At 34.9% G+C, this 25,279-nt stretch overlaps 1 protein-coding gene across 2 annotated transcripts; it reads left to right on the forward strand.

Annotated features, from left to right (window-relative positions):
- Positions 1-536: 536 nt before the first annotated feature.
- LOC132308160 (uncharacterized) lies at positions 537-23,333 on the forward strand. 2 transcript variants are annotated; one of them, XM_059806176.1, is made up of 23 exons: positions 916-1,043; positions 5,798-6,002; positions 7,234-7,488; positions 7,635-7,759; positions 7,881-7,925; positions 12,532-12,613; positions 12,725-12,793; positions 13,101-13,271; positions 13,339-13,404; positions 17,080-17,148; positions 17,285-17,353; positions 17,470-17,531; positions 19,318-19,596; positions 20,495-20,631; positions 20,792-20,886; positions 20,955-20,993; positions 21,079-21,138; positions 21,416-21,517; positions 21,635-21,686; positions 21,773-21,828; positions 22,571-22,635; positions 22,734-22,785; positions 23,212-23,333. In XM_059806176.1, exons 3-23 carry the CDS (start codon positions 7,261-7,263, stop codon positions 23,278-23,280), a joined length of 1,992 nt encoding a protein of 663 aa, XP_059662159.1. In that variant the 5' UTR covers positions 916-1,043; positions 5,798-6,002; positions 7,234-7,260; the 3' UTR covers positions 23,281-23,333. The 2 variants fall into 2 exon arrangements, with proteins under 2 accessions (XP_059662158.1, XP_059662159.1); XM_059806175.1 differs by lacking the exon at positions 5,798-6,002 and having other exon boundaries at positions 537-1,043.
- The last annotated feature ends 1,946 nt before the right edge of the window (positions 23,334-25,279 follow it).

The raw sequence follows: 25,279 nt of genomic DNA on the forward strand, positions 1-25,279 counted from the left end.
TAAGTAACTATAAATGAGAACTTTATAAAAATTTGGCAAATCAACTTTAATTTTCTTATACCAAATTATCACTAATAACCGGAAATAATAATTATTAATAGAATTGTAAAAAATATTTGGGACGACCAAATGTATAGTTATTAATAATAACCATATTAATGATTAATAATTTGCCAAACGAATTTGCAAATCCTGACTCAAACGAATTGATGATAGAACTATCTGTTTCATATTAATAATAACCATATTAATGATTAATAATTAATAACTATACATTATTACTACCAATAATTTTTTTTTAAAAAAATTGGGGGGCCTTGCTCGCCTCCCTTTAGATCATCAAAGAAGAGGTTTGCAAACCCGAAATCTGGTCGGTAAGAAGACCAAGCTTTTCCCCCGACTCCGCTCATGCGCCTGATTCTATGGGTGTACCCCTATTCAAGTCTCCTTAATTGTCAAAAAAAATTAATAATAGAAAAAAAAAAAAAATTAACATACTTAACTCAAAACTCTGAATAGTAAATACGATGATATTAGACCCATAAAAGATTTGAGTTCTGGTTCAAAGTTAACCCGTGTATCCTTATGTGGTATCCACGTGTCAGAATCTTCATCGCCGATAGAACGCACGACGTCAGCATCCCGGGCTCTACTCCTCCCCCAGATCGATCGCTTCCAATGGCAGTCAACGATCCCCATAAAACATCGCAAAATTAAAGAAATCTGAAAACGGCGAATTGTTCGGAGCATCGTAAAGAGATTTAAATAGAGTGTGATTTATCTTGTACACTGGTTTTTGATTGGTCTTGAAAAGCTGTTTCGCCGATCAGAGTTTGGCGGTTTCACGAGCGGTTTTGGTTTTTCATGGTATGGGAAGAATGGGAAGTGGCGTGAGAAGTTACTCGGCGAATCCCAATGATTACAAGCTTCTAGAAGAGGTCGGTTATGGTGCTAGCGCCACCGTCTATAGGGCGATCTATCTTCCTTTCAATGAAGTTGTTGCCGTTAAGTGTTTGGATCTCGATCGCTGCAATAGCAATCTGGTTCGCCTCCTTATCTTCACTAATTTGATAATATTTGTATTATTTTTATATATGTATGATTGAATAAAGCACTAGCTGAATTACCTAGAATTAAGACGGGTTTTGATTTAATTTTTCACATTTGTTTTGTGGTTTCTGGGTTGGATACGATTGCTTGTTGTTGAATTGATTCATGAACTGAGAATCGATATCACACGACTTGAGGAAATTTTCATTTTCTTTTATAAGTGGATGGTAAAATTTTTGAGCTTCAAATGGCTGACTTTCAGTGTGATTTTTATTTCGTCAAGCTTGGAATTTCCAACTCTCTTCTGTAAGCCTTAATGGAGAAGTGGGTTTTGTTGAAAATGGACTTTAGGCGGCATATTTTGATTATCAGCATCGACATATTGATCTTTCTTCTGGAGCATGGAGTGTAATAGCAATGCATGTCTAAAGTGCAGTATAAATTCAAACATCTGTAAAGGTGCAGCGGTTTATCTTTCTTTTTCTTTGTTTTGCGGTGGGGTTGTAATTAGGTTTTTTCCATTTCTATTATGGCACCTTGATAATTTACAGCTGCCAACTCGAATTTCAACAAACCTGAATCTTTTTAATTTCTTTAACCAGTGTAGCTCTTGGAAGCTTCAAAATTTACTAACATATTTCCCTTTTTCTTTGTTTTGGGGTGGGTTGTAATTAGGTTTTTTCCATTTCTATTATGGCACCTGTGTTACTTGATAATTTACAGCTGCCAACTCAATTATCAAGAGACCTTTATTTTTGAATTTCTTTAACCTGTTTAGCTTTTGGAAGCTTCAAAATTTATGAACATTTATTTTTTTTAATCCCTTTTTCCTCAATTTGCATGGTTAATGTGGAGGTTTAGGATAAGTATAAGCAAGTATACAAAGGAGGGGAACGTATCTGGTAAATAGCAGGTTCCCCATAAAGAGTATTATATTTATGCAATACTACCGATAAATGTTCCAGTACCTATGCCTAACCAACCACCGGTGCCAATGAATGGCTATGGTGGATCCCCATGGCAAAATTGCGATAATCTGGATTTTGATTGGAAATAATTATTTTTCCTCCATATACAATATTAGATTGGATCCTATTTATTCTTTATTTCCTGATTTGTATATGCTACACCTTTCCAAAGAAGAAAGTAGGAACATCTCAATAAAGCTTTATGCTTTCAGAATGTGCCATTGTATGACTTATAGGTCAATACCAGTTAATAAGATTATCTATCGAACGTTTCTTCTTTTTAACATTTGCCAAATAGTTTTTGGTGATTATAATCTTTTAACATTATAACTTGTTTTGTTAGGACTAATGTTTATTCCTGGAGTTTCTGTTTTTTTCTCTTTTGTAATTCTTTCTATTTGATTTCTTATTGTGCTTGTTTTATTAGTTAGATCTTTCATTTTATTTATTTATTTATTTTTTTTCTGTCAGTGAATAATTGTCCAATTCGTAGATCGAATTTGACTAACTATATTTGCACATGAGGGAGGAATATTTGATTGTATAGTAATATTTCCCTTCCTAAACAGATGATTCTCAAAATTATACAAACTCTTTCACTGGTTACCAAGCAGGGAAGGAATATTTGATTGTATATTCATAAACTGATAAGAGAAAGGGAGTAAAAGACAGCGTATTTTGCCTTATCTAAGGAATTTAAAGGAAACAAGCTCATCCTTATGGATAAGCAATCTGATTATAATATTCAATTGTAACGGTTCCTGATGGTTGGCTATTCTATTTGAACTTGAACTGTTGGAAGAAAGTGATAACTGACCTTCAATTGTAAGGGAGGAAAATTTGTTTTATTAATTGAAAAAATGAAGAAAGAATAGATAGAATAAATAGTTTTAATAAGAATAAACTAAGATAATGAATAAACATACTTGATAAAAGGAATAGACTGATAAGATTGAGTGAAAGGACTGCTAATACATTTTATTTCTCTCGATGCGGAAGTAGAAGCAAGGAGTTTGGTTGCAGTTTCCATTAATAAGTCGTTCTTCCTTTCTGTCTTTTCTTTCTTTCCTCTAGCCAGTCAGGAACTTTCATTATAACCTCATTTTACTTATCAAGAGCAAAATGATAATTTACAGCTGCCAACTTGAATATCAACAGACCTTTATTTTTTAACTACTTTAACCTGTGTTTGCTCTTTGAAGCTTCAAAATTTACTAACATTTCATCTGTTTATTCCTTTTTTCTTTTTTTTCTTCTTCTTTCTTTTTTCTCTCTCTCTCAATTCGCATGGTTAATGTGGAGGAGTGCTTTATAATTCTACTAGTCCCATTACTTACTAGATTAAGAAGAGACATACTAAAAAAATTGCTGACTATGATACCCTCGACCTTTTCCCGCATTGAATTCTCAGAGTAAACTATTTTACTATTAGTATGATGGCCGGTTCACAACGGTTTTGTAAACCTCCTATACCGAGAGTCACGGGTAATACCAGTGTGTTGAGACTCACCGACAATACTGGTGTGTCCCGGTATACACATGAAGATCGGCTGGTTCTTAGAGAACCGGCTTATACTCTGACCATATCACCGTTACAACTTTAAAAATGGCCAGTTCTCTGGTTGAACCGGCCGATTCAAATGCTAAATAAGAACTAATAATTAAACTGCTAGGCTCTTTGAGTGAGCCATGCAAATTACTTTAAAATTGGGCAGTTTAGCCCTTTTAGCCTATAACCAGCCAATCGCACTTATTTTGACTTTGCTGTCCTAACCACAGTGATGCTTTGTTATTATGGCCATCCCTGTTCGCCTATTGGTTATATGATTTTGATGTGGGACTAGCTACACAGAGGAATTTCAAGTCTCATTGTATGGCATGTTTTTTCAAATTATCCATGCGCGATGGCAAGAAGGCAGATGTTCAAAGGTGGCTAAATGAGTGTGAGGATTTGCCGTGGCTGCAATAAAGCAGCTTCCCTTCTTAGACTATTGTGGGATTATTTTGGACTATACTTCTTGAATTATCAATAATATTTCTTTGTTGTAATGAATATATATATATATATATTGTACACATAATAAAAATTATCATAAAATCTCATGTAAAAGAAAATTTACTTTTTAAGTCTAATTTATTTTACAAGTAGACAAAACCATATACTTTTCTAATTTATTTTTGTTGTTATATATATATTTTTATTCTCATGTTATATATTGTATAAATATTCATTTATTTCATAATCCAATTATTTTTACTCATTAATTTTGTGAAAAGTATAATGCGAACCATTTTTAGTAACGATAGCGACATAGAATTCATTAATAAGTCATCAATTGCGTTAAATGATCTTCAAAAATTCAACCAATATTGCTAAAATTTACTTAAAATCCATCTTTATTGAATTATGTTATTAAACTTCGTGTATCGGTATAATTTGAGCATGATGAGCGAGGTTGAAAAAGATTCACTACCGCAATAATCGACTCCGTTAGATAACGCGATACAGGCCCGATTTCGTTACACCATGACCGAGACTGCGAACCTTGGTATGATGCCTCTTCGTCCCTCTCCTTTCGTGGGATTGGCTGCACCAATTATTATTATTATTATTATTTTGTGATTGAATGAGAGATAAATTCCTATTGCGGAAGGTGTCAAGTATGTAGAGTTGCGATGCTATCAAGGGGTTAGTTTAACTAGAAATGTATTTGAAAAATGGCTAACTATGCTCTTTGCAACCCCCCTGTCGGCCTCCTTCCAATATTTCTTCATTTTTAGAATATCCAGTAATTTTAAAATTTTGCTATTATTCCTCGTTGAAATAGGTTGTACCATAGGAAGCACAAACACTTCTCCTGTGGTGTCATGGCGGTATTGGACACATGTCGGACACGCAAACACGGTTTGGATAGAGCTAGGACATGACATGGACACGTTTTGAACATTGTTAGGACATGGCGGGGTGGCATTGTAATTAATTTTTTTAGAAGAATGGGATTCAATGCATTTTGAAATATATTGTGGGTTAATTAGAAAAGTAAAATAAAACTTAAGAAAAGAAAAAATAACAATTATCTAGTTCTAAGTTCCAAATTTGCGATTTCATTCATGATTATATGGATAAAATGACCAAAAATTATTATTTATATATATATAATAATAATAATTCTATTATTATCTTTTATGCATCCTCGCCGTATCTGTGTCCTATCTTTTTGAGATTTGTTGTGTCGCATTGCTGTGTCCATATCGTACCGTACTTGTATCCATATCTGTGCTTCCTAGGCTACACCCTAGTGATTAGGACCTTAAAGCAACCCTCAAATAGTTGACAGTTGAAGACTTTAATGATGAAAATTAACATTATATGGTGATGGTGATTAGGTCCTTAAAGGAAGCCTCAAATAGTTGAAAGTTGAAGAATTTAGTGATGAAAAATAGATGGGAGTTTAGGGTCAGATTGTGAGAATCACTGAGTGTATGGACTTTAACCTGAGTTTTCCTTGGAATTTTCAAGTCTGGTAACATTTTGTGTTCCAGTTTTTCTTTTTCCAGTTTGCACGTTTAATGTGGAGGAATGCTTTAGAATTTTAAAATTCCAATGTGTAATGGTTTAAGAAGATATGTACTACAAAAGTTGCTGTACTACAAAAGTTGCTGACTGTGTTTGGTATCCTCTACTATTTTCATTTCTGATATTTTTTTAGTATTCTGTAATCTTCTTTCACTACTGAGCCATTTGCTATTACTATGCCGTTGTTCCTTTCTTTTCTCAGAATAGGCCATGCCCTTGTTTATGTGATTGAATGGGAGAGAAATTGCTAACATGGGAGGTGTTATACATCCAAAATGTCAATGCTAGCACGGGGTTGGTTTAATTAGAAGGCGCTGGTCTTTGTGGTTGAATGAGAGAGAAAACCAGTAACAAGTATTAGGGAAGGTGTATATTAGTGGGAACAACGGATTCTTGTTTAAATATAGGTCAGTTCTCTTTCTCTCTCTCATACACATATAAACAAACAAATAGTGCACCTAGAGACACACTTCTACACACAGAAGCTGCCCTTATGCACATCTCCCTTCTCAAATCTTTTTTGGCTTTTCTTTGAATTTCAATTCCGAGAAACCTCCCACCATTTTATTTATTAACGCTGAGGTACCATCTTTGGGAGTTGGGATTATAGTTATCGAAATCAAGCTGGATATTGACCAATTTTGATGGCTGTGTCACAGTTACTATTCTATTTAAGGTTATCTGAGATGATCCAGTTTGAGTTGCAACACACATTATTATAGTATGTCTTAGAAAATAATTAGCTGTTGTTAGCTTGTTGGAAAGGGTTAAACTCTAGTATGTAAGAACTCATATGTTCAACTCCACCCAACCTCAGACACTTTAAGGTATTTCTAATATATTACATAGCATTACTAGGGCCTGCTGCCTGGCTGACAGTCAGGCATTGGCCAATTGCCTAGACAACCTAGTTGTCACCTAAGCTCCTAGGTTGGCGCTGGAAACTAGAACAGCTGCCCACGTCATGGCTGGCTAGCCACTCGGGAGATGTCTTGTTACAACAGTGATACAGGTACCTAATTGAATGACTGTTAGGGGCCCTTTCTTTTTCAATTTAAAATAATCATATATAATAAAAATATTTATTTTACCTTCTCATGTAGTAAATGGGTTATTATAACTTGTTAGCCTTTTGATTTGAGAGATAAATAGTATTCTGTGGATTTTGCACTTCGATTATATTCTTTGTTGTGGTAACCGAACCCCATTCATATTATTCTTATTTTCAGTTATATTTAAAGCTTTGCTTCTGGTAGTTCTTTGATGCAGCTTTCTTTTTAATATTTTTATTACCATTTTTTGGTACTTTTAAGAACTTTATTGAGGCTCATACCCCGGGCTTTCTTATTCCTGATTATGGCGTAGTGCCATCTCGGATGTCCCACAAGAACCTGTTTAATTTTTTACATAATTATTCATTGTATTTTAAGTGGTTTCCTTCTTACTTGAATTGTTCAGTGTTAGACTTGCTAAATTCACCTGAATTCATTAAAATTGGACTTTGTCAATGTAAGCCATAATTGGCCAAGTTCAGGTCTTATAGCAGAAGAGCTATACAGTGGTCATGGCCCCTTTTATGAATCTAACGAATAATGCATGTCCTGATTGCTTTTACTGAAGGAATCTGCTCTTTTGCAGGATGACATTCGTAGGGAGGCTCAAACAATGAGCTTGATAGATCATCCTAATGCAATAAGGGCATACTGTTCATTTGTTGTTGACCGAAACCTTTGGGTGGTTATGCCATTTATGGCTGAGGGCTCGTGTCTACACCTTATGAAGATATCATTTCCAGATGGATTTGAAGAGTCTGCTATTGGTTCTATCCTGAAAGAAACTCTTAAGGCTTTGGAGTACCTGCATCAACATGGACACATCCATCGCGATGTTAAGGTCAATTTATGCTAGAATTTTAAATTATTGTAGTGGTTGGATTTTTCTTTCTTTCTTCTTTATCTTTTTTCTTTTTATTTTTCCTTTCAGATCACCTAGGTTGGCTATTTGGCAATTTGGTTTGTTTTTAATATTTGTTGTTGCAGGCTGGAAACATACTACTTGATAGTAGTGGGTTGGTGAAGCTTGCTGATTTCGGTGTTTCAGCCTGCATGTTCGATAAAGGTGATAGACAACGCTCAAGAAATACTTTTGTAGGAACCCCATGCTGGTGAGACATATTCATCGAGCATTCTTTTATTTTTATTTATTTTCCCTGTACACTGTTGTACCTTTTGGTGATCTTTTGTGAATCATGTGTATGGAATTTTTTATTTTCCCTTGATTTACAGGATGGCTCCAGAGGTGTTGCAGTCAGGAAATGGATATGATTTTAAGTGAGTATTAATTTAAAGCTTACAATTCCTTCCTGCCTTTGTACCTCACTCCACCTGCACAATGGACTTTAAGCCCTCATTTATTTTATGTGATACGATTTTGACACCTTAAATTTGCACCCAATTCTTTAGTTGAACTTTTGTTAAAATGGCTACTACCAATTTAATAATGTACGTAACACTATATGTCATCTCGAATAATAAATTCTAGTATTTCCTAACTTTCGAACATTATCATGTGTGCGATTCTATGTACTATAATGTTCTATAGTCTAATGATTCTTTTCATGGTTATAAATAATGAAACCTGTATGATACTTATTACTGTCTTCTCATCTATGAACTATAATGTTGTATTCCTAATAAAAGCTTGTCCATGCACTTATTCTTTAGCCCGTACATCATATGATTTTGTTACAAGGTAGATGCAACATGTTGAAACATATATGCAGTTGATGCTAGAACCTGAGTCAGTGTTACGGTAATTGTATATATGCCAATTAAAAGTATGTATTCCAAGCATTAGCACAATAAAGATTAAGGAGGACGTTTTTCTTATAAAAAAAAAATAGAAGAAGAAAAGATTAAGAAGGACTCAAACCTCAGTTTTAAAAACTCTTTGATTGATTACATTGATGCCGTGGAATCATATTGCTCATATTCACGTCTTCAAATATACTTTTGCTCCTCTTTGTATGTATTAAAATAATGGGTAAATTTACACTGATCTCCCCTCTAGAATGCTAAGCCTACACACGGTAACCCTTAGTTTTTTAAAAATTACTCTGACCTCCCTTGTCAGATGCTGTCCATTGACGCTGTTAACGGAAAATATGGGTTTGCTTGGTTTGTAACTCTGGAAACAGTTTTCTGTTTTCAGATAACTGAAAACAGAAAACTGTACAAAAACTCTGCTTGATTTAGTTTTCTTAAAACTGTTTTAAGAATACTCAGTCATAAAAATGCATGAATTTACATATTTGCCCATACTAATAAAATGCATATTTTATGTTTTCTTAGAAAAAAATAGGAAAATACTAAACTATTTCTTATTATTAAATCTCTCCCTTCGCATGGGATCTTCTGATCGTCACTCCTCAAATCTCCAGATTCAGTTTCTCTCTCGTCCTCCTCATCTCAATCTCTGTCATCCATCTCAAACCATCACCAGATGGAACTCAGCTTTCTTTGCCCCAAAACCAATCCCTAACCCTAACCCTAACCCTAACCCTAACAACACAAAACAAATATTTCTATTGGACTTAACAACCAATCAACAACTATCAGGAAGAAAATTACTCGCAAGAACTATATTGTCAGATTTGTGGAATACAAGAGAGATGAAGATCAGAAAACGCATCTTGAAGCGAACGTGAAGCTAGACGGTTGGGAATTGATTGAGCGGCAAATCCCAGCGGCGAAGTTTTTGACCAATTTCGGCTGAAACATTAGTTTCCGACCAGTATTGAGAGCTCCGGTGTGTCTCCATCACCCACCGGCACCTATGGTCGCTCTTGATCTAAGTGCTCGCAAGTGCTACCGGAAAGTCACTCCAATATCCTTCACCGACACCACTTGTTCACCGATCATTGCAAGGATTCTTTGGATTTGGTTTCCCAAGTGATCGGTCTTTTGGGTGATTGCCAGATTGGGAAATTTAGTTTTTTGGTTAGTTTAATTTTATGTCTATAAAAAATAATTCCTAACAAAGCATTATGTCTTTGTCGGTGGCTGTGTTAATGGCTTATGGATTCACATTTATTGCTTCCCCAGTGAATGTAATGCCTGATCATTTTTCGTTGGCTTTCCCTTTTGTTATTCGTCAAAGATGAAGTAATTATCCATGGATGAGATAGTTGATTGTTTGGACTCTTTGAGAGTATAGAGGCCCTATTTGGTCTTGTGTAGCTTTTGAGGGATGCGTTCCCCTTTTGAACGCTTCTTAATACAATCTTACTTATCAAAAAAATCAAAGATGAAGCATTTAAGGAGAAAGAGAATAAGAAGAACGTCGGAGATTGGATTTAATTCTTAGCACTGATTTTTCAGATAAATTTCCCTTAAATTTTGTATTATATATCTAATTTGTTTAATAATTAGGTATAACAAAATATCTAAATTTATCTTCGCATATAATTTTAAAATTTTTGAATTTGTAAGACAAAATGCAAATTGAATGCTTATGTTCCTTAATTAATTATGTCTAAATAAAATTGTATTATTAATGAAATTAGTTGAATTAAATTATTGTGCAATTAGAAATTTTAAATTATCTAATAATATGGTAAGATTATTTCCTATATTGATCTTGGCAAATGGAAATAAACAAAGTTGAGGGCAATATTGTCCTATTGTTATTCTTGTAATGTGGATAAAAATGTAATTTCATAATACTCTTACAAGACATTATGGTCATTCTATATGTTTAAAGGGTAAAATTGGGATTACATTTACCTTTTTTGGCTGGCTGACATCAGCTTCTAGAAACGTTGACTAACAGTCAACACTGACCCCGCGGGGGGTGGGGGGAACTGAGCCCAAGTGGTTTGAAGTTGAAAAACCTAAGTTTCCAAAGTGCAGGGGCTTCAATCAATTGAAGATATTGATCTACCCTCATTGGACTCGCTCAAACCTGAGTTGGATTGACTGAACTCCGTGGATGGCAGTTTCCAATTTGGTTTTAAACACTCAAAATCCTACTTCTTTCAGCCCAATAATTCTAAAGATGCCTAAACTTCCGGAAACAACACATCTTTTGATTGTTGTTAGCATTCAGTTTAATCTAGTTAGTTAAATTTTAAATTTTTGTTTAAGCTGTTATTAGATTTTAGAGACCTATTCACCCCCTGCCAGGCGTAGTCTGGGACTTAGCGTCCTCTGACGCAACAGAGCCTAGGGTGCCGGTCTGATTTCTCAACAACCACCTTTTAGAGGATTTTCCTTTTCATCTTGATTTGATAAAGAGATACTTCTGAAGAAGAACAAATAAATGACGTGCGGATTAATGAATTAACTAATGGAAAAGAGAAATGATTTTCACACTACACTTTTGTACACTTGCACTCCACTTGCCATTTTTTTTTTAGAAAAGAAAGTGATACAATTGTTCTTAAAGTACTCCCACACCGCCGCAATTATCCCAGAAAGTACTATTACATTCAACTCTGGAGGGGTAATTTTGTGATTTTTGTAATAAAAAAACAAAAAAATCAAGTGGAGTGCACGTGTACAAAAGTGGAATACCAATTTCATATCCCACTGCAAAATTATTATTCATAATTTCGTAGTATAACGACGACAATAATAATATTGGCTGTTGATGTTGATAATTTTGAATTCTTGATGGCCATGAGTATGGGCCTGTTAATGGAGTCGAATTATTTAATGCATTTTAAAACTGTCTTCCAAATTAGGAGTTTTTAGAGGAGAAGACCAGTACCTCAACAATCTGCTCTGGCTGGTGTTTAGAAGGGGTTGGGAGGTAATGCTAGAGAATTGATGGAGGCTGAAACTAAGATATTTCACAGCTTCACATTATAATGAAATTTTGAACTGGTGTGTTCCAATTCACACTCCCCTCCGGCCCTCCTCTTTCCTCTTTAAGGAGGAAAATTGGAGCTGGTGAAGGTTTTTGATTATGTGTTGAGTCCATACTCAATTAATCACAAGGGTTGCTAAGCTTTTCCGATTCTTGTGGTAGGATTTATGATCCTCAAACCTGCTCCCTCTTGTATCTGCCTTTTTTTATTTTTTATTTTATTTTTGATAGATAAAGGAAAGATATTTTAAACACAACCTCTTGTATCTGCCATTACTCATAAGATGTTACTATAAGTTTTACATTGACCATAGACCTGCCACAACCATTGTCCTTTCTTCATACTTGAAGTGTGGCTGAAATATAATACGATAAGCTGGATAAGAGGAAGGATGAAGATAAAGTGAGTTGCTGTCATGAGAAAGTAATCTAGGGTATGACTTTTATTTATTTATAATAATAATAATAATAATTTTTTAAATAGAGTCATCTAGAGATCTCAATTTCTTCTTGTCAACCACAAATAGTTAGGATTATATCTTCTTGAGACTAGTTATTAATAAACCTACTTGTGCCATAAATCAGGTTGATCTGAATGTCACAGCTGTTCACGACAACATGGCTGATCTTGACAATTCTAATGATACTGTACCATAAATGCCTTAGTGCTGCTTGGTAAGGACTGATATGGCAATCTGGTCATGGTATTCTAAAGCTCGCTATAATTGTTGCATGGATTGGGATGATTATTAAGATGCCTGATACTTAAGTTGAGCACTATGCATGTATGAGTTATGTATGCCTTGATACATATGCACAGTATGCATGTATTGTGCTAACTAACTTCATATGGCTGTCAAACTCTGAAGTATGAGGGAAGGTTTAACAGATTTTCATAATGGCGCTTTATATACCTTGCTGTTGAATCGGATATTAGTCAGTTTAATGTCATACATGCATGGTTACCTTCTGTTTTGATTGGGTGAATAAGATGACATGTGAGCGGAGCACAAGAAATGCTATACGTACGATTATAACTTGGTTACCCATACCATCATTATTTTACAGGGCTGACATGTGGTCATTTGGAATTACTGCACTGGAGTTGGCTCATGGTCATGCACCCTTTTCAAAATACCCCCCAATGAAGGTAAGTATTCCTACTTATGAGGATTCAGCAAAAATATTCACAGAGTTGATGGCTTGATGACATCTATAAACTGAAGCCTTTGACATATGTTTTACTTCTATCCTTTGATAGGTTCTTTTAATGACCATTCAGAATGCCCCTCCTGGACTTGACTACGACCGTGATAAAAGGTTCTCTAAGGTATTAGTATTATTTTTTACTAGTAAATATTTCTGAGTCTCCATATGCTGTTAACTCATGTGTATGGCATAATTTGGGACACTAAATCATATCTACAGTGATACCTGGTCTATAAGTTGGTCAAAAGGCTTTAAGTGTAGTTGCTATTTTGCATAGTATATATGTTGTAGATTGATGTTCTAAGTTAAAGAATCTTCAGTTATGAACTCTCTTTTAGAGAAATGGTGGTAATTTTCTTGCTGAAAATTTTGCATTGTATTAGTTTTTAGATTGATATTCTAATTATAGAGTTTCCTGTTCTGAAAAGTCTTTTAAAGAAATGGTTGCAATGTGCTTGGTGAAAGATCCAACAAAGAGGCCAACTGCAGAAAAGTTGCTAAAACACTCCTTTTTCAAGCATGCTAAGCCTCCAGAACTTTCTGTAAAGAAACTCTTTGCTGACTTGCCACCGCTATGGAATCGTGTCAAAGCCCTCCAGGTATGCTCTTTTAGTTCTATGATGTGGGTCTAATTTCACTTCTTCTAATGAACTTATGAAAATTCAGCTTAAAGATGCTGCACAACTAGCTTTGAAGAAAATGCCTTCAGCAGAACAAGAAGCAATATCACAGGTTAGGGACATTACTTAAAAGTAAACATTTGGGTTTGTATTATTTTTATCTAGTGTGAGTTTCCACTTTATTTTTTTGGTGTTCACATAAGATTTTACTTGTTTATAGATTTTCTTAGGTCAATACTCCAATCTTGCAAACTACACCACCCTGCTCTCTTTGGATTGATTGAGCCCTTAAAATTGTGCCTCCATAGCATCTCTTAGACATCATTCGTCCAATAGCACCTCTTATTTGGTCCAAAAAATCCAAATTATCAAAAGCAATCTGATTGAATGAGAAAAAGAGAGCATTTCTGTTTTCCAGATATTTAGCTGGGGGCCTTGATGCCCATCAAGCCATCCAGAAAGGTAAAAAAAAAATCTACGAAGAAGGAATAACTTCTGATATTAGATTCAAGGATTCTTGAATAAGAGGGTTTACCTCTTGTGTACATTTCCCAACATCTGCATGGGCATTGACATTTAGCAAACTCTTTCTGAGTGCAATTTGTTCTTTCGGTAATCAAGTTACAGTTGCTTCGGTAGCATATACAATGGCATAGTACCTTCCTTTTCCCATTACTATGTATACTAGAACTTGTTCTCGCTGATTCCACTTACCATGTGAGAAGAACTTTGTTAGAAAAGGTGTGCATCGGCAGTATATACAGTGGTCATTTTAATGTGTGTTTCTATTTAGATTAGTAGGTGAAGGTAGAACTACGCATAACTGAAGGAACATAATACATGTAACCAGTCCTGTCTTTGCCATGTCAAAAACACATGTTGGCTTGATCTGCACTAGTCTAGGAATAGGTGCTACATTATACTTCTAAACTTTGTGGAGTCTTATATGAATACTTTAGTAATGTGTCATATGTGTGTCTGATGTGTAGTTTTTCAATGATAAAACCACTCGCAATAGAACGAATCCTTGTAGGATAGGGCTATATTGAGGGTGTCGAACCTCAAGGACTGTTATAAAATTAATCCCGCTTTGATTTCAGAGAAATATGATTTCTTTGTTTATCTACTTCTAAATTGCAATAAATTGAAATTAAACTAAGTTTATGAGAATAGGTATCAAGATAATGGGGACTTAGGGGATTGATTTCACCACTAGCCTCATAACATGTTAAATTGTCTTATCTATGGTGAATTCACACTTACGTATATTCGGGAACCAAGTAGCTAAAAACACACTTCAATTCAATTAAGAAGGTATATATGAACAAATACTAAACCATAACTCATCTTCAGTTGATACAAATTGTCTACCTAACTACTCTAATCTACCATGCAGTACAACTCGTCTTCCCTAAGCATGAATTATCAAAACATTTATTCATGTATTCATTAAGCACCATTGCATGATAACCATTTCTGCCATTAAGAGAAGCCCTTAGCCTCCAATCTCTCACAATAGAAGAGGTTTGAATTCAATTAAAACAACATTAATTCCAAGACAAGAGATTAACTTCATTAAAAATGATTATAATCATTAAAGCCCAATTGCTTAGTACAATTAAGTCAATTGCTCACAATCATGCAATCAATATACATAGAAAAATCCCCAAAGTTAAGAACAATCGAACCATGCTACTCAGACTAGGGTTACATCAGTTCCCTAAGAAGGGATTTAGCTACTCATGGAGAACGAAGATATCATCGTTGTTGCAAAAATCTTCTCCATGGACTGCCAATTGGAATCTTCAATCTTCAAAACCCTAAAAGCCGCCAAGAGGTAGAAGAATCAAGAGGAAGAAGAAGCTTAATGTGTCTTCTCATCTTCTTTTATAGTAGAGATCAAGTCCTAATCTCCCTTGGATGGGCTTTACAGCTTTTGGGGACAATTAGGCCTATAAAGAAACAAAGAAGAGAGATTTTACAACTTTCTCGCATCTTTTGGAAACTTCTGGGAGGTTAGTGCTCCAGCTCTGACCTTCAGTGCTCGAGCTTTGGGTCCTTGTGCTCGAGCACTAGCTTTTGATGCTCGAGCACTAAAGCTTGGTGCTCGAACTTTGGCTTCAACACTTAGCCATTTTTTTGATTTACAATTTCCAAAGCGTCTTTTCCTTTAACACTTATTATTTTTTTTTTTTTCGATTTTCTTCAATCAAGGCTCTAGCACTAAAGAGCTGTGCTCGAGCACTAAGAAGCTGTGCTCGAGCTCTAGGGCCTAAATTTCATCAAATCTTCCCGGTTGAGTCCCAAATTGACCCGAAAGGCGCGGAATATTTCCTAAAGCATCAGGAACATCGCTATAAACTTCAAATCCATAGAATTGTCCATATCTTCGGGTAAAGACCTACAAATAGTGGTCGACTTCACCGCTAGCCTCGTAACATGGTCAATTGCTTTAACTATGGGGAATTCACTTTTATGTATACTTGGGAATTGAATGACTACATGCACATTCTAATCCAATTAAGAAGATAGTTTATGAATAAACATTAAGCGATAATCCATTTTCGGTTGGCACGAATTATCTACCTAACTAGTCTACTCTAAGGTGTAGTATAACTTATCTTCCCTAAGCATGGTCTATCAAAACATTCATTCATAAATCCGTTAAGTACCATTGCGTGATAACCAATTCTAACATTAAGAGAAGCCCTTAGTCGTCAATCTCTCACAATAGAAGATGTTTGAATTCCATTAAAACAAGATTAATTCTAAGACGAGAGATTAACTTCATTAAAACTGATTATAATCATTAGAACCAAACTGCTTGGTACAACTAAGTCAATTGCTCACAATCATGCAATCAATATACATAGAAAAATTCCCAAAGTTTAGAACAATCGAACCATGCTACTCATACTAGGGTTACATCAATTCCCTAAGAAGGGATTTAGCTACTCATGGAGAAGGAAGATATCATCGTTGTTGCAGAAATCTTCAATCTTCAAAACCCTAAAAGCCACCAAGAGGGAGAAGAAGCAAGAGGAAGAAGAAGCTTAATGTGTCCTCACATCTTCTTTTATGGTAGAGAACAAGTCCTAATCCCCCTTGGATGGGCTTTACAGCTTTTGGGGACAATTAGGCCCATAAAGGAACAAAGAAGAGAGATTTTACTACTTTCCCGCAACTTTTGGAAGCTTCGGGGAGGTTAGTGCTCGAGCTCTAGCTTTTGGTGCTCGAGCTTTGGCCTCAACACTTAAGTCATTTTTTTTATTTACAATTTCCGAAGCGTCTTTTCCTTCAGCACTTAGTTTTTTTTTCGATTTTCTTCAATCAGTGCTCGAGCACTGAAGAGCTGTGCTCGAGCATTAAGAAGTTATGCTCGAGCTCTAGGGCCTGAATTTCATCAAATCTTTCTAGTTGAGTCCCAAATTGTCCCGAAAGGCCCGGAATATCTCCTTAAGCATCGGGAACATCCCCTTAAGCTTCAAATCCATGGAACTATCCATATCTTCGGGTAAAGTCCTACAAATAGCAAATGAACAAAAACAAACGTAAGAACCGAGATAAAGGCATCACTAAGGCATTAACATATGCACATTTAAGGGCTCAAATATGAAATATTGAGCGCTTATCAGTGTCTTGCTTACAAAAAAAGCTAGTTAGATTAATGAATGACTGGGGATTCAGTTGTAGGTGGAATCTAGACTAAATATAGTTTCTTTCTTTCTTTGTCTTCCTTTCCTCTTCGTCATCTTTTCTTGTGTTAATTTCTTGCTTATCGTTTCAGAGTGAGTACCAGCGAGGTGTTAGTGCCTGGAATTTTGATATAGAGGATTTGAAAGTCCAAGCATCACTGGTATGTACATTGCATTTTAATAATTTTTGAAGGAAAAATATTTCATATAAGTATTGTGATCATCTCGACTAGTTTGCTTGTTAAATTTTGTTCTTTATAGGTGAATATGAAATGTTCTCTCCTACCTCTTTGGCAGGTGCAAGATGATGAAATTCAAGAAATGAAGGAAGAAGATGAAAGCATGAAATTGTTTGTTAATAATAAGGTCATTGAATTTTTATTTTAATATATATATATATATATATTTATTTATTTATTTAAAGCTCATCGAATATGCTTGATTACTGCTTCTCAATTATAAACTACTTGTATTGCTGCCAGGATGCATCTAATTCAAGATCTAGTCTGGGAAAATCAATCTCCACAATTGACATTATCAGCAGGTTAATGTTCTATGGCCTTTGTCAATGTTTGCAGCTTGTTATTCCATTTTGTTTTTTGTTTTTGCACTCAAAACTGTGTTCATTACCAAATTGATCACAAGATTCATCTGGCCACTAAATACTAGCTAATAATTTGAAGTTGTGATGATCTGTGACATAAATATGCTTGTGAGAGGGAGGATAAAAACAAAAAACACATACTTTATAAAGCTATTGGTGTTCGTTGTTCATAATATTCCAAAATTTTAAAATCAAGCACACTTTTAATGGAATGATTCTGTAATACTTAGTTCAGTTGATCTGAATACAGAAACATAAAGCAAATATACCCTAAATGGAGTACTTTCAAGAGATAATCCAATGAATCTGAGAGATAATTCGGGGATCCGATTACCGCTTCAAATTAATGTGCAAATCCATCCACATATTCATTGGTTCAATTATCGTATACAGAGTAATATTGGAAGTACTATCCACTAATTGATGGGATCAAATACATGTGGTATCATATTTGTTTTGGATATGCATCACTCAACTGGTAGTTTATATTTATTGCTTAATCTCTTTCATATGCCTCTCCCATTTATACCTTAATATTTCCAAGATCATTATCTCTCCCATTTATACCTTAATATTTCCAAGACCATGTTTCTGCGGGCATATGATGCATTTGACACAGTTCTTGTTCAGGCTTTTGCTCAGAATTCTGAACTTTAGTGTCTCACTTGAGAATTCTCTGATACTTGACTTATGATTCTGGTGAATCATTTCCAGTTAAAATTGACTTGTGATTTTGATGAATTATATCAGGTTAACCATGGGTTTGGTCTGCATTCATGATAGGACTGGTGAAAGTCCCTTCCGTTTAGTACATCCTGGAGAGGAAACATTTCAGGGAATTTATTTGATGTAAATTGGAATCAATTCCTTCATGTTTGGTGTTATATGGCCACTCAGTACATCTAAGATTCATAATATTAGACGTAAAATATTGTTACTCTTCTAGAGTACCACAGGCAAAAGGTTCATGTACTTTGCCTCTAACTAGCATTTGCTGTGTTAGGGCATCTCAAATGCTGATTTGGTAAATTTTTCTGCTGCATAATTAGCATGACTATGATAAGCACCCCGTTTTAATGATTAGATACAGTGGCAGATAACTGCGGATTTAGTCTATTACTAAATACGTTACGATTATTTATACCTGCAAACTAGGTTGACTTGGGTATTCATCTTGATTGATTTTCTCTAATTTTATTTCCAGTCAGGCAGCTTATACCATCACATAATACTATCAATTTCCAATATTCTTTAAACTCTCTAATTTTCTTTAACTCTGTTTTCAGTGGCAAACAATTTTTCGACTGCTCTTTTTATCTGTTCTCAGAAAACTGAACCAAATTGGAACTAGGAAAAAACTGAACCAAATTGGCCCTTTGTTTGTCGTTCTAGAAATCCTATGTGGTCATATTCGCTCAAGTTTTAGAATAAGCTTTCTTTTCCTCCGCATCTTTGCTGTGTGGTGATATCTATGGTTCCAAGTTTTATTAGATTTTAATTTTTTTTTTTTTAGCTATAGAGGTTCTCTTGTCATTCTAGTTCTTCACTTCATCCTTTGAATATTGAGAAATTTGTCACGATTTACTCGGGATTTGTTTAACTTTGGCACATTGTCATCTATTTGCTGGTCGTGCTTGTGCAAGTTTGCTGTGTGTTTATATGGCTTTTAATTTGTTTATTTCCATTCTAATTTAGTATCTCTCTCTGTAACATGCTATTATTGCAGTGAAGAAAAGAGCGGTGATGAAGTTTACCCAGTTGAGTGCGTGAACAAAAAAGGAAAAAATCTGGAAAGTGATTTACTAGATTCTGAAAATCAATGTAAAAATGGTATAGAGAAATATGGATCAAGAACTGAGCTGCTACCACCAACCTCAGATAAAGATGCTGCACAAGCCAAGACAAAAACTTCAACAGGAAAAAATCGCCGGACTCAGAGTGGTCCACTCATGCCTGGTATTGTGCTAAATCATTCCAAGTCAGAAAGGGGGCGTAATTTTGAAAGGTTAATCCTAGTTCTCACTTGTTTTATCTGTCCAAGTAGTGACTGCTAGAAATTTTATTGAAATAGAAAATACCCACAAACTTGTTTTCAGTCACTAGTGAAATAGAATGAACTATACTACAATCTGTTCTACTATCATTTTATTCTCAACTGAGGTGTTTTAGCATCACAACCTCTAGGCTAGTGCTTTTGATAAATTAATGCAAAATTTAAATAAAGTATTAGTAGTGATCATAGCACAAGCTGTCACAGATGTAGAGTATTTGTTTGTTGGTGTTTGTTAATACACGAAGCCCGACACCTTCTGACAAAAATATATATGAAGCCTGACTTACCAAAAAAATGAAAAAAACTTTATAATGTGTGCGCGCGTGTAGCGTTACTTCACAAACATGCTCCTGTACAACCTGTAAATATCTATCTAAATCATTTGAGAATGGGAAAACATTCTGTTAATTACTTTTTTTTCCATCCAAGGTTTAAGGTTACAATTGTAGCTTTTGGGCATGGATACGATTCTCAATGACTTTAATATGCATATAGCCATGAGAATGAAGTAACATTCTATGATTTGGAAGTCTCTTTACACTGGTTGTCATATGACATATGTTCAGTATTGAGTTATTGGATTCATTAAGTTGGGAAGAAAATCATACTGAAATCTGAGCTTCATTGATCCTTGGTATATGAAAGGTCTGGTCCTGGCTTTTGTTGGGATCTGTAACTTGAACATGACATTTCTTGTTTTTGTGGGAGGTCCATGATGGTGTACAGGGTGATGGGATTGCATATGTAATCTGTGTGTGTGTGTGTGAGAGAGAGAGAGAGAGAGAAAAGAAGGGGGGGGGGGGGGGGGGTGTTAAGTGATCACTCAGGCTCATGTTTTGTTTATTGTTAGGTGTGAGATTGAAAACCAACCACCAGTTGAGAGAGTTCAACGTGAAGTACGGAGAGCACCGAGCTTTAGTGGTCCATTGATGCTTCCAAACCGAGCTTCAGCAAACAGTTTATCAGCTCCCATTAAATCTTCAGGAGGTAATAAATCCATTTTTTTTTATGAAGACATGTCAGGACCATTGCTACTGCTATTAGTACAATGCTACTGGAAACTGTTTCGTAGAAAACATTTTTTTTTGTGCAATACATTAAATGATAACCAAAATCATTGGCATTAATATATTTTTTTCTCCAATAGGATATAGAGATTCTTTGGAGGACAAATCAAAGGCCAATTTGGTGCAAATAAAAGGGCGGTTTTCAGTAACTTCCGAAAATGTTGATCTTGTAAAGGTGCAGCACTATTCTTATGAAATATTTTTTTATTAAATGACCGCTGCTAACTTAAATGTGTTTGCCAGGATATTCCGTTATGCACAGTTCCTCGAAGATCTTCACAGGTAAGTAGCGAATGTTGCAATAATCTTTTAATAATAATTTCATTTGGATGCTTAGTTCTTGATATTGTATTTTTGTGATTTTTAGGGATCTCCCCTAAGGAAATCTGCTAGTGTTGGAGATTGGTTGCTTGATTCCAAACAATTGGTTTGTGTACTGACCTCACAGATTTCTTTTCCATACAATCCAGTTAAAAGCATATAACTTTTTGTCGCTGTTCCACCACTTCCATCTGCTTGGGTTTTATCAGCTCTTTAGAAAATCATTAAAGATGTTACAGTGAATATAAAAATAATTTGTAAAAGAAACAGAAGACTGACAGCTGTTGTTTCTGATGTGTGCTTACACACAGAGTGGTCTGTAAACCTGTGTCCTCAGGTACTGGTAATTTGTAACCTTATCTAAGGTAACTGAATTTTTTCAGCCTGTCAGTCAGTCTCCCAAGGAAATTGGCAACGGTAACATACCTGCGTCACTTCTCATGCTCCACCTTCAGAACCTTTTTCAGCAGACATCAATTCAACAGGTGAGGAAGGTTGTACTAGTTTTTTTATTTATTAATTCTACAAGTGTAAAGTGCCTTGAAGAATTTAAACTTAGGAACCAATAAATATTCTTATTACAATTGGTGTCATAATACCAGGATATCATTATGAATTTGTTGAATAGCTTGCAACCTGCTGAGGTCACAGATGGTGAGTAGAAGGTCCAACCTTATAATATTACTGTATATAAATTAGTGAAAGGGATTCTGAGTAAGTTAGACTTGATTTTCTTTCAGCTTCTCAAAATGGAAAGTTGTCATCGTTACCTCGCAGTTCTGAGATTAATGGAAATGTAAGTACATTTATACACCTAATATTCTGGCAGTTAATTTCATTGCTTAAATTATATTTTTCTGTGAAGGAACTCTTAGGTGATAGACGTCTGTGTTTTCTTAGGTTTGCAATTGCTAATCCTTGGTTTGATGCATAGTCCCAGATTTAAGATAACTTTGAGATGTCAGGGACTTATATGGGTCTTGCCTCTTTGTTTTGGTGGAAAAAACTTTTAGATTCAAGGTTTATGAATACTAGTGAGGGTCTTGTATCTACACATTTAGTCTCCACTCTTATGATTTGTACCATGTTTGACATACCCCTTCACACGTACAGCGTGTTTTATATTTGTCCTGAACTTCTACACATTATTTCTTTTACCTCTTTCATGTGTATGACATGATATCCTCCTGTAATGTACACATAATCACAAAATTGTTCATTAATTGCTGCTTGTTTGGATTTTTATTTTTCTTCATGGGGGCAGGGGGTTGAGGGAAGGTAAGATAGTGTATTTATTAAACTGAAGACAAATTAGAGTGCAAAGGTATATGATGAAGCTTAAGGCGCACTATCAAAATCACAACAGTGTTTCTAATGTGTTGTACTTGCGAAATTTCATCTCTATGGTTCATGATCTACTCTGGAGATGATCTGATGTGTTAATGTTCTTTACTAGACACTTGGATTGAGTATATGATGATCAATTATAATGAAAATTTACAGTACTATTACTGTTCTTATATTTGCCTATTTAACAGGTTGAATATGCAGTGTCTGAAAGGGAGCGTCTACTGTTTATCAAGATCTCTGAGCTTCAAGCTAGGTCAGTCATTAAATAATGCTGTTGAATTTTATTATTATTTTTTTAGGGGAGTTCGTCTAATGGTCTATCTCTCTCTCTCTCTCTCTCATATTTTGCAGGATGATAAACTTAACTGAGGAGTTGACTGCTGAAAAATCAAAATACATGCAAGTGAGTTGCTTTGAAAGTTTTAGTTGTCTTGTGTATGGTCTGAATTAATTACCTCTTTCAAGGTTTTCTGGCAGTCTCTAATATGGTGGTTTTCAGAATGAGATAATACATCAATAAGATGGTTTTGAGTTGGTGATAAAGTTAATATATCTGGGTTGGTTGCTTACTTGGAATATCTAATTGATAAAAGGAGTGGTCCCTGCGTACTGTCCATGTTTCTGTGTGTTTTCCTTTGTTTTCCTCTTAGATGAGAAGAAAGAAGTGCCTGTCCTTTTCTTGTTTTTCTTTTTCTTTTTCTTTTTGAAAGGGAAGGGGAACAGGTTAATCCTGATATCATGAACATCTATTCTTTACTTGGTCATAAAAGTGTGATATTTTTAATTACTTATCTTAATTTTGTTATCATGGCTTGCCTTCTACTTCCAGTTACAACAGCGGCTAAATGCAGAGTCTGGTCACGAAGGAAATGAGGACGGAAGAGAAGGGAATGCTTAAAAAGTAAAAACATTTTGATAGATGGGTAAAGCGAGACCACCATGTATATTCAGGTAATAATTTAATTATGCAAAAGTCATTTTTGTACAAACTTTTTTCACCTTGCTGACTGGGGATCACTTTCTTTCAATTAATTTTTGCCCCCTTCTCTTTGCTATTGATAACTTAGAAAGAAGCAGAGGCATATAGATTCAACTGCGTTGATACAGAAGATTCCAGCTTCAAATAACATAAAGCAAATGATCAGTCGACAGAGAGTCCATTTCTTATTTATTTTGTACAAATTGAAAGGAGGTCCTCCATCTGCAGTCATGTAGTTACCCCTTAGTTGGCTGTTAATTTCTCAAATAGTCCCCATGAGGAAGAAAAAGGTCATAGGGAAGTTTACTTTGTGCAATGTAGAACCTGTATTTATCAGTTTTCAAGTTTGAACATATCATCAAACCATTAGTTTGTTAATTACCTAACGAGGGTATGAGGAATCACTAGTGTTCCCTCCTTTCTCTGTCTGTGTCTGTCTCTCTCTCTAGAGCTCTCTTTAGAATTCTGTAGCGTCAATCTTATGGGAAGTGTTGGTTGCAACATTTGCCTATGTATTATTCATAATAGAAACTATTTCTGCTGGGAGTTCCCAGTTTTTGCGTACCAGGCCTGTTTTGTCATTAACCTTGCGCACTGGTTAACCATGAGAGTTTAAAGGCTCATTACCTGTGGGCACAAGTGTAAAGAACTTGAGTCCTATTCTGGGTTTCTATTGAATTTGAAAGGCCTCGTTGACATTTTATGCAACATTTTGTTGTACAAATCAAGCATCTTGATAAGGAGGTTTTGCCATATTTCTTCGCTCAAATGAAGGTTCCAGATGATTAATGTCACTATAGTGATTGCTCCTTTTCCCCAATGATTCTATTCAAGATTATGAATTTATATTCGATCTTATACAAAATGTTAATGGACCATTCGAATTCAATGGGATCTAGATGAGTCTTTTTTATACAAAGCGGTTAAATTATGAAATAGAAATAGCATTACCGCTTAATTATTAAACACCGCGGACTAAATTCTACAAGGTCTTTGTAGCATACTGGTATTTTTTTTTTTTTACTTTTCAAAGTGGATGGTGAGAGTTTGAGTTTCTAAAAAGGTAGAGAGTGTGAGTGATGTGTATTTTTTGAAATAAAAAAAATTCCTTGGATATCTAAAGTCAATTTCAAATTACCTTATATGAATGAAGCACTACTAAACTTTTGAGGTATGACCAAAGGAAATACATCAAAACAACATTCCTACAGTTTTAAATAACCATCAATACCTTTAAAGACTTTCAAAATAATTGAAATATTGGGTAGATTATACTCACCCATTTGAATGGTGACATGAGTACGTGGCCTTTTATGTTTATTATTAAAAAATGAAAGGGCTAATTTCATAAAACACCTATACTTTCAAATTTTGATCGTAAACCCCTAACATATGTCAGAAAACTCCTGACACTGATCATATTATCCCAATATCAAAGTTCGAAGTGTTAATCGGACTGTGAAATATCAAATATGATCTTATGATTTACTTTTAAATTATAAGTTGAAATTTATTATTTTAAAATTACAAGAATACCCCTGAATAGGTCTTCTTCCTCTTCACAGGAACTGGGTCATGGTAGCTCACCAGAGTAGTAATAGCTGTGTTTTCTCTTGCTGGTCTGAGCACGCTGTCATCGGTGGATCAAGTTGTCAAAGTTGGCTGCGTTGTTCGGAGCTTCTCGTCGGGCTGTGAAATGTCAAATATGACCTTACTATTTAATGTTAAATTAAAAATTAAAAAATATTTTTGTAAAATTACAAAACTACCCTTTAAGTCTTCTTCTTCAAAGTTCAAACCCCCCTCTCTCTCTAATGTACTGGGGTTTTTATGAAATTAGCCCAAAATTAAATGTACATTTTCTGTTGAAAAATAAGTATATACTTCATTTATCAAGATAAAAATGTGACTCCAACCC

The sequence above is a fragment of the Cornus florida genome, unplaced genomic scaffold (genome assembly GCF_030987335.1).
Source record: "Cornus florida cultivar Cherokee Brave unplaced genomic scaffold, ASM3098733v1 CherokeeBrave_3.0.0_Hap2_Chr05, whole genome shotgun sequence".
NCBI lineage: Eukaryota > Viridiplantae > Streptophyta > Magnoliopsida > Cornales > Cornaceae > Cornus > Cornus florida.

Bases quoted from the DNA above. Each gene is read 5' to 3' on its own strand.
- LOC132308160 (XM_059806175.1), top strand. From the start codon at position 870: ATGGGAAGAATGGGAAGTGGCGTGAGAAGTTACTCGGCGAATCCCAAT. The intron at 7,489-7,634 runs GTCAATTTATGC...TTGTTGTTGCAG, and splicing joins ACATCCATCGCGATGTTAAG to GCTGGAAACATACTACTTGA. The intron at 17,149-17,284 runs GTATGTACATTG...CCTCTTTGGCAG, and splicing joins TGAAAGTCCAAGCATCACTG to GTGCAAGATGATGAAATTCA.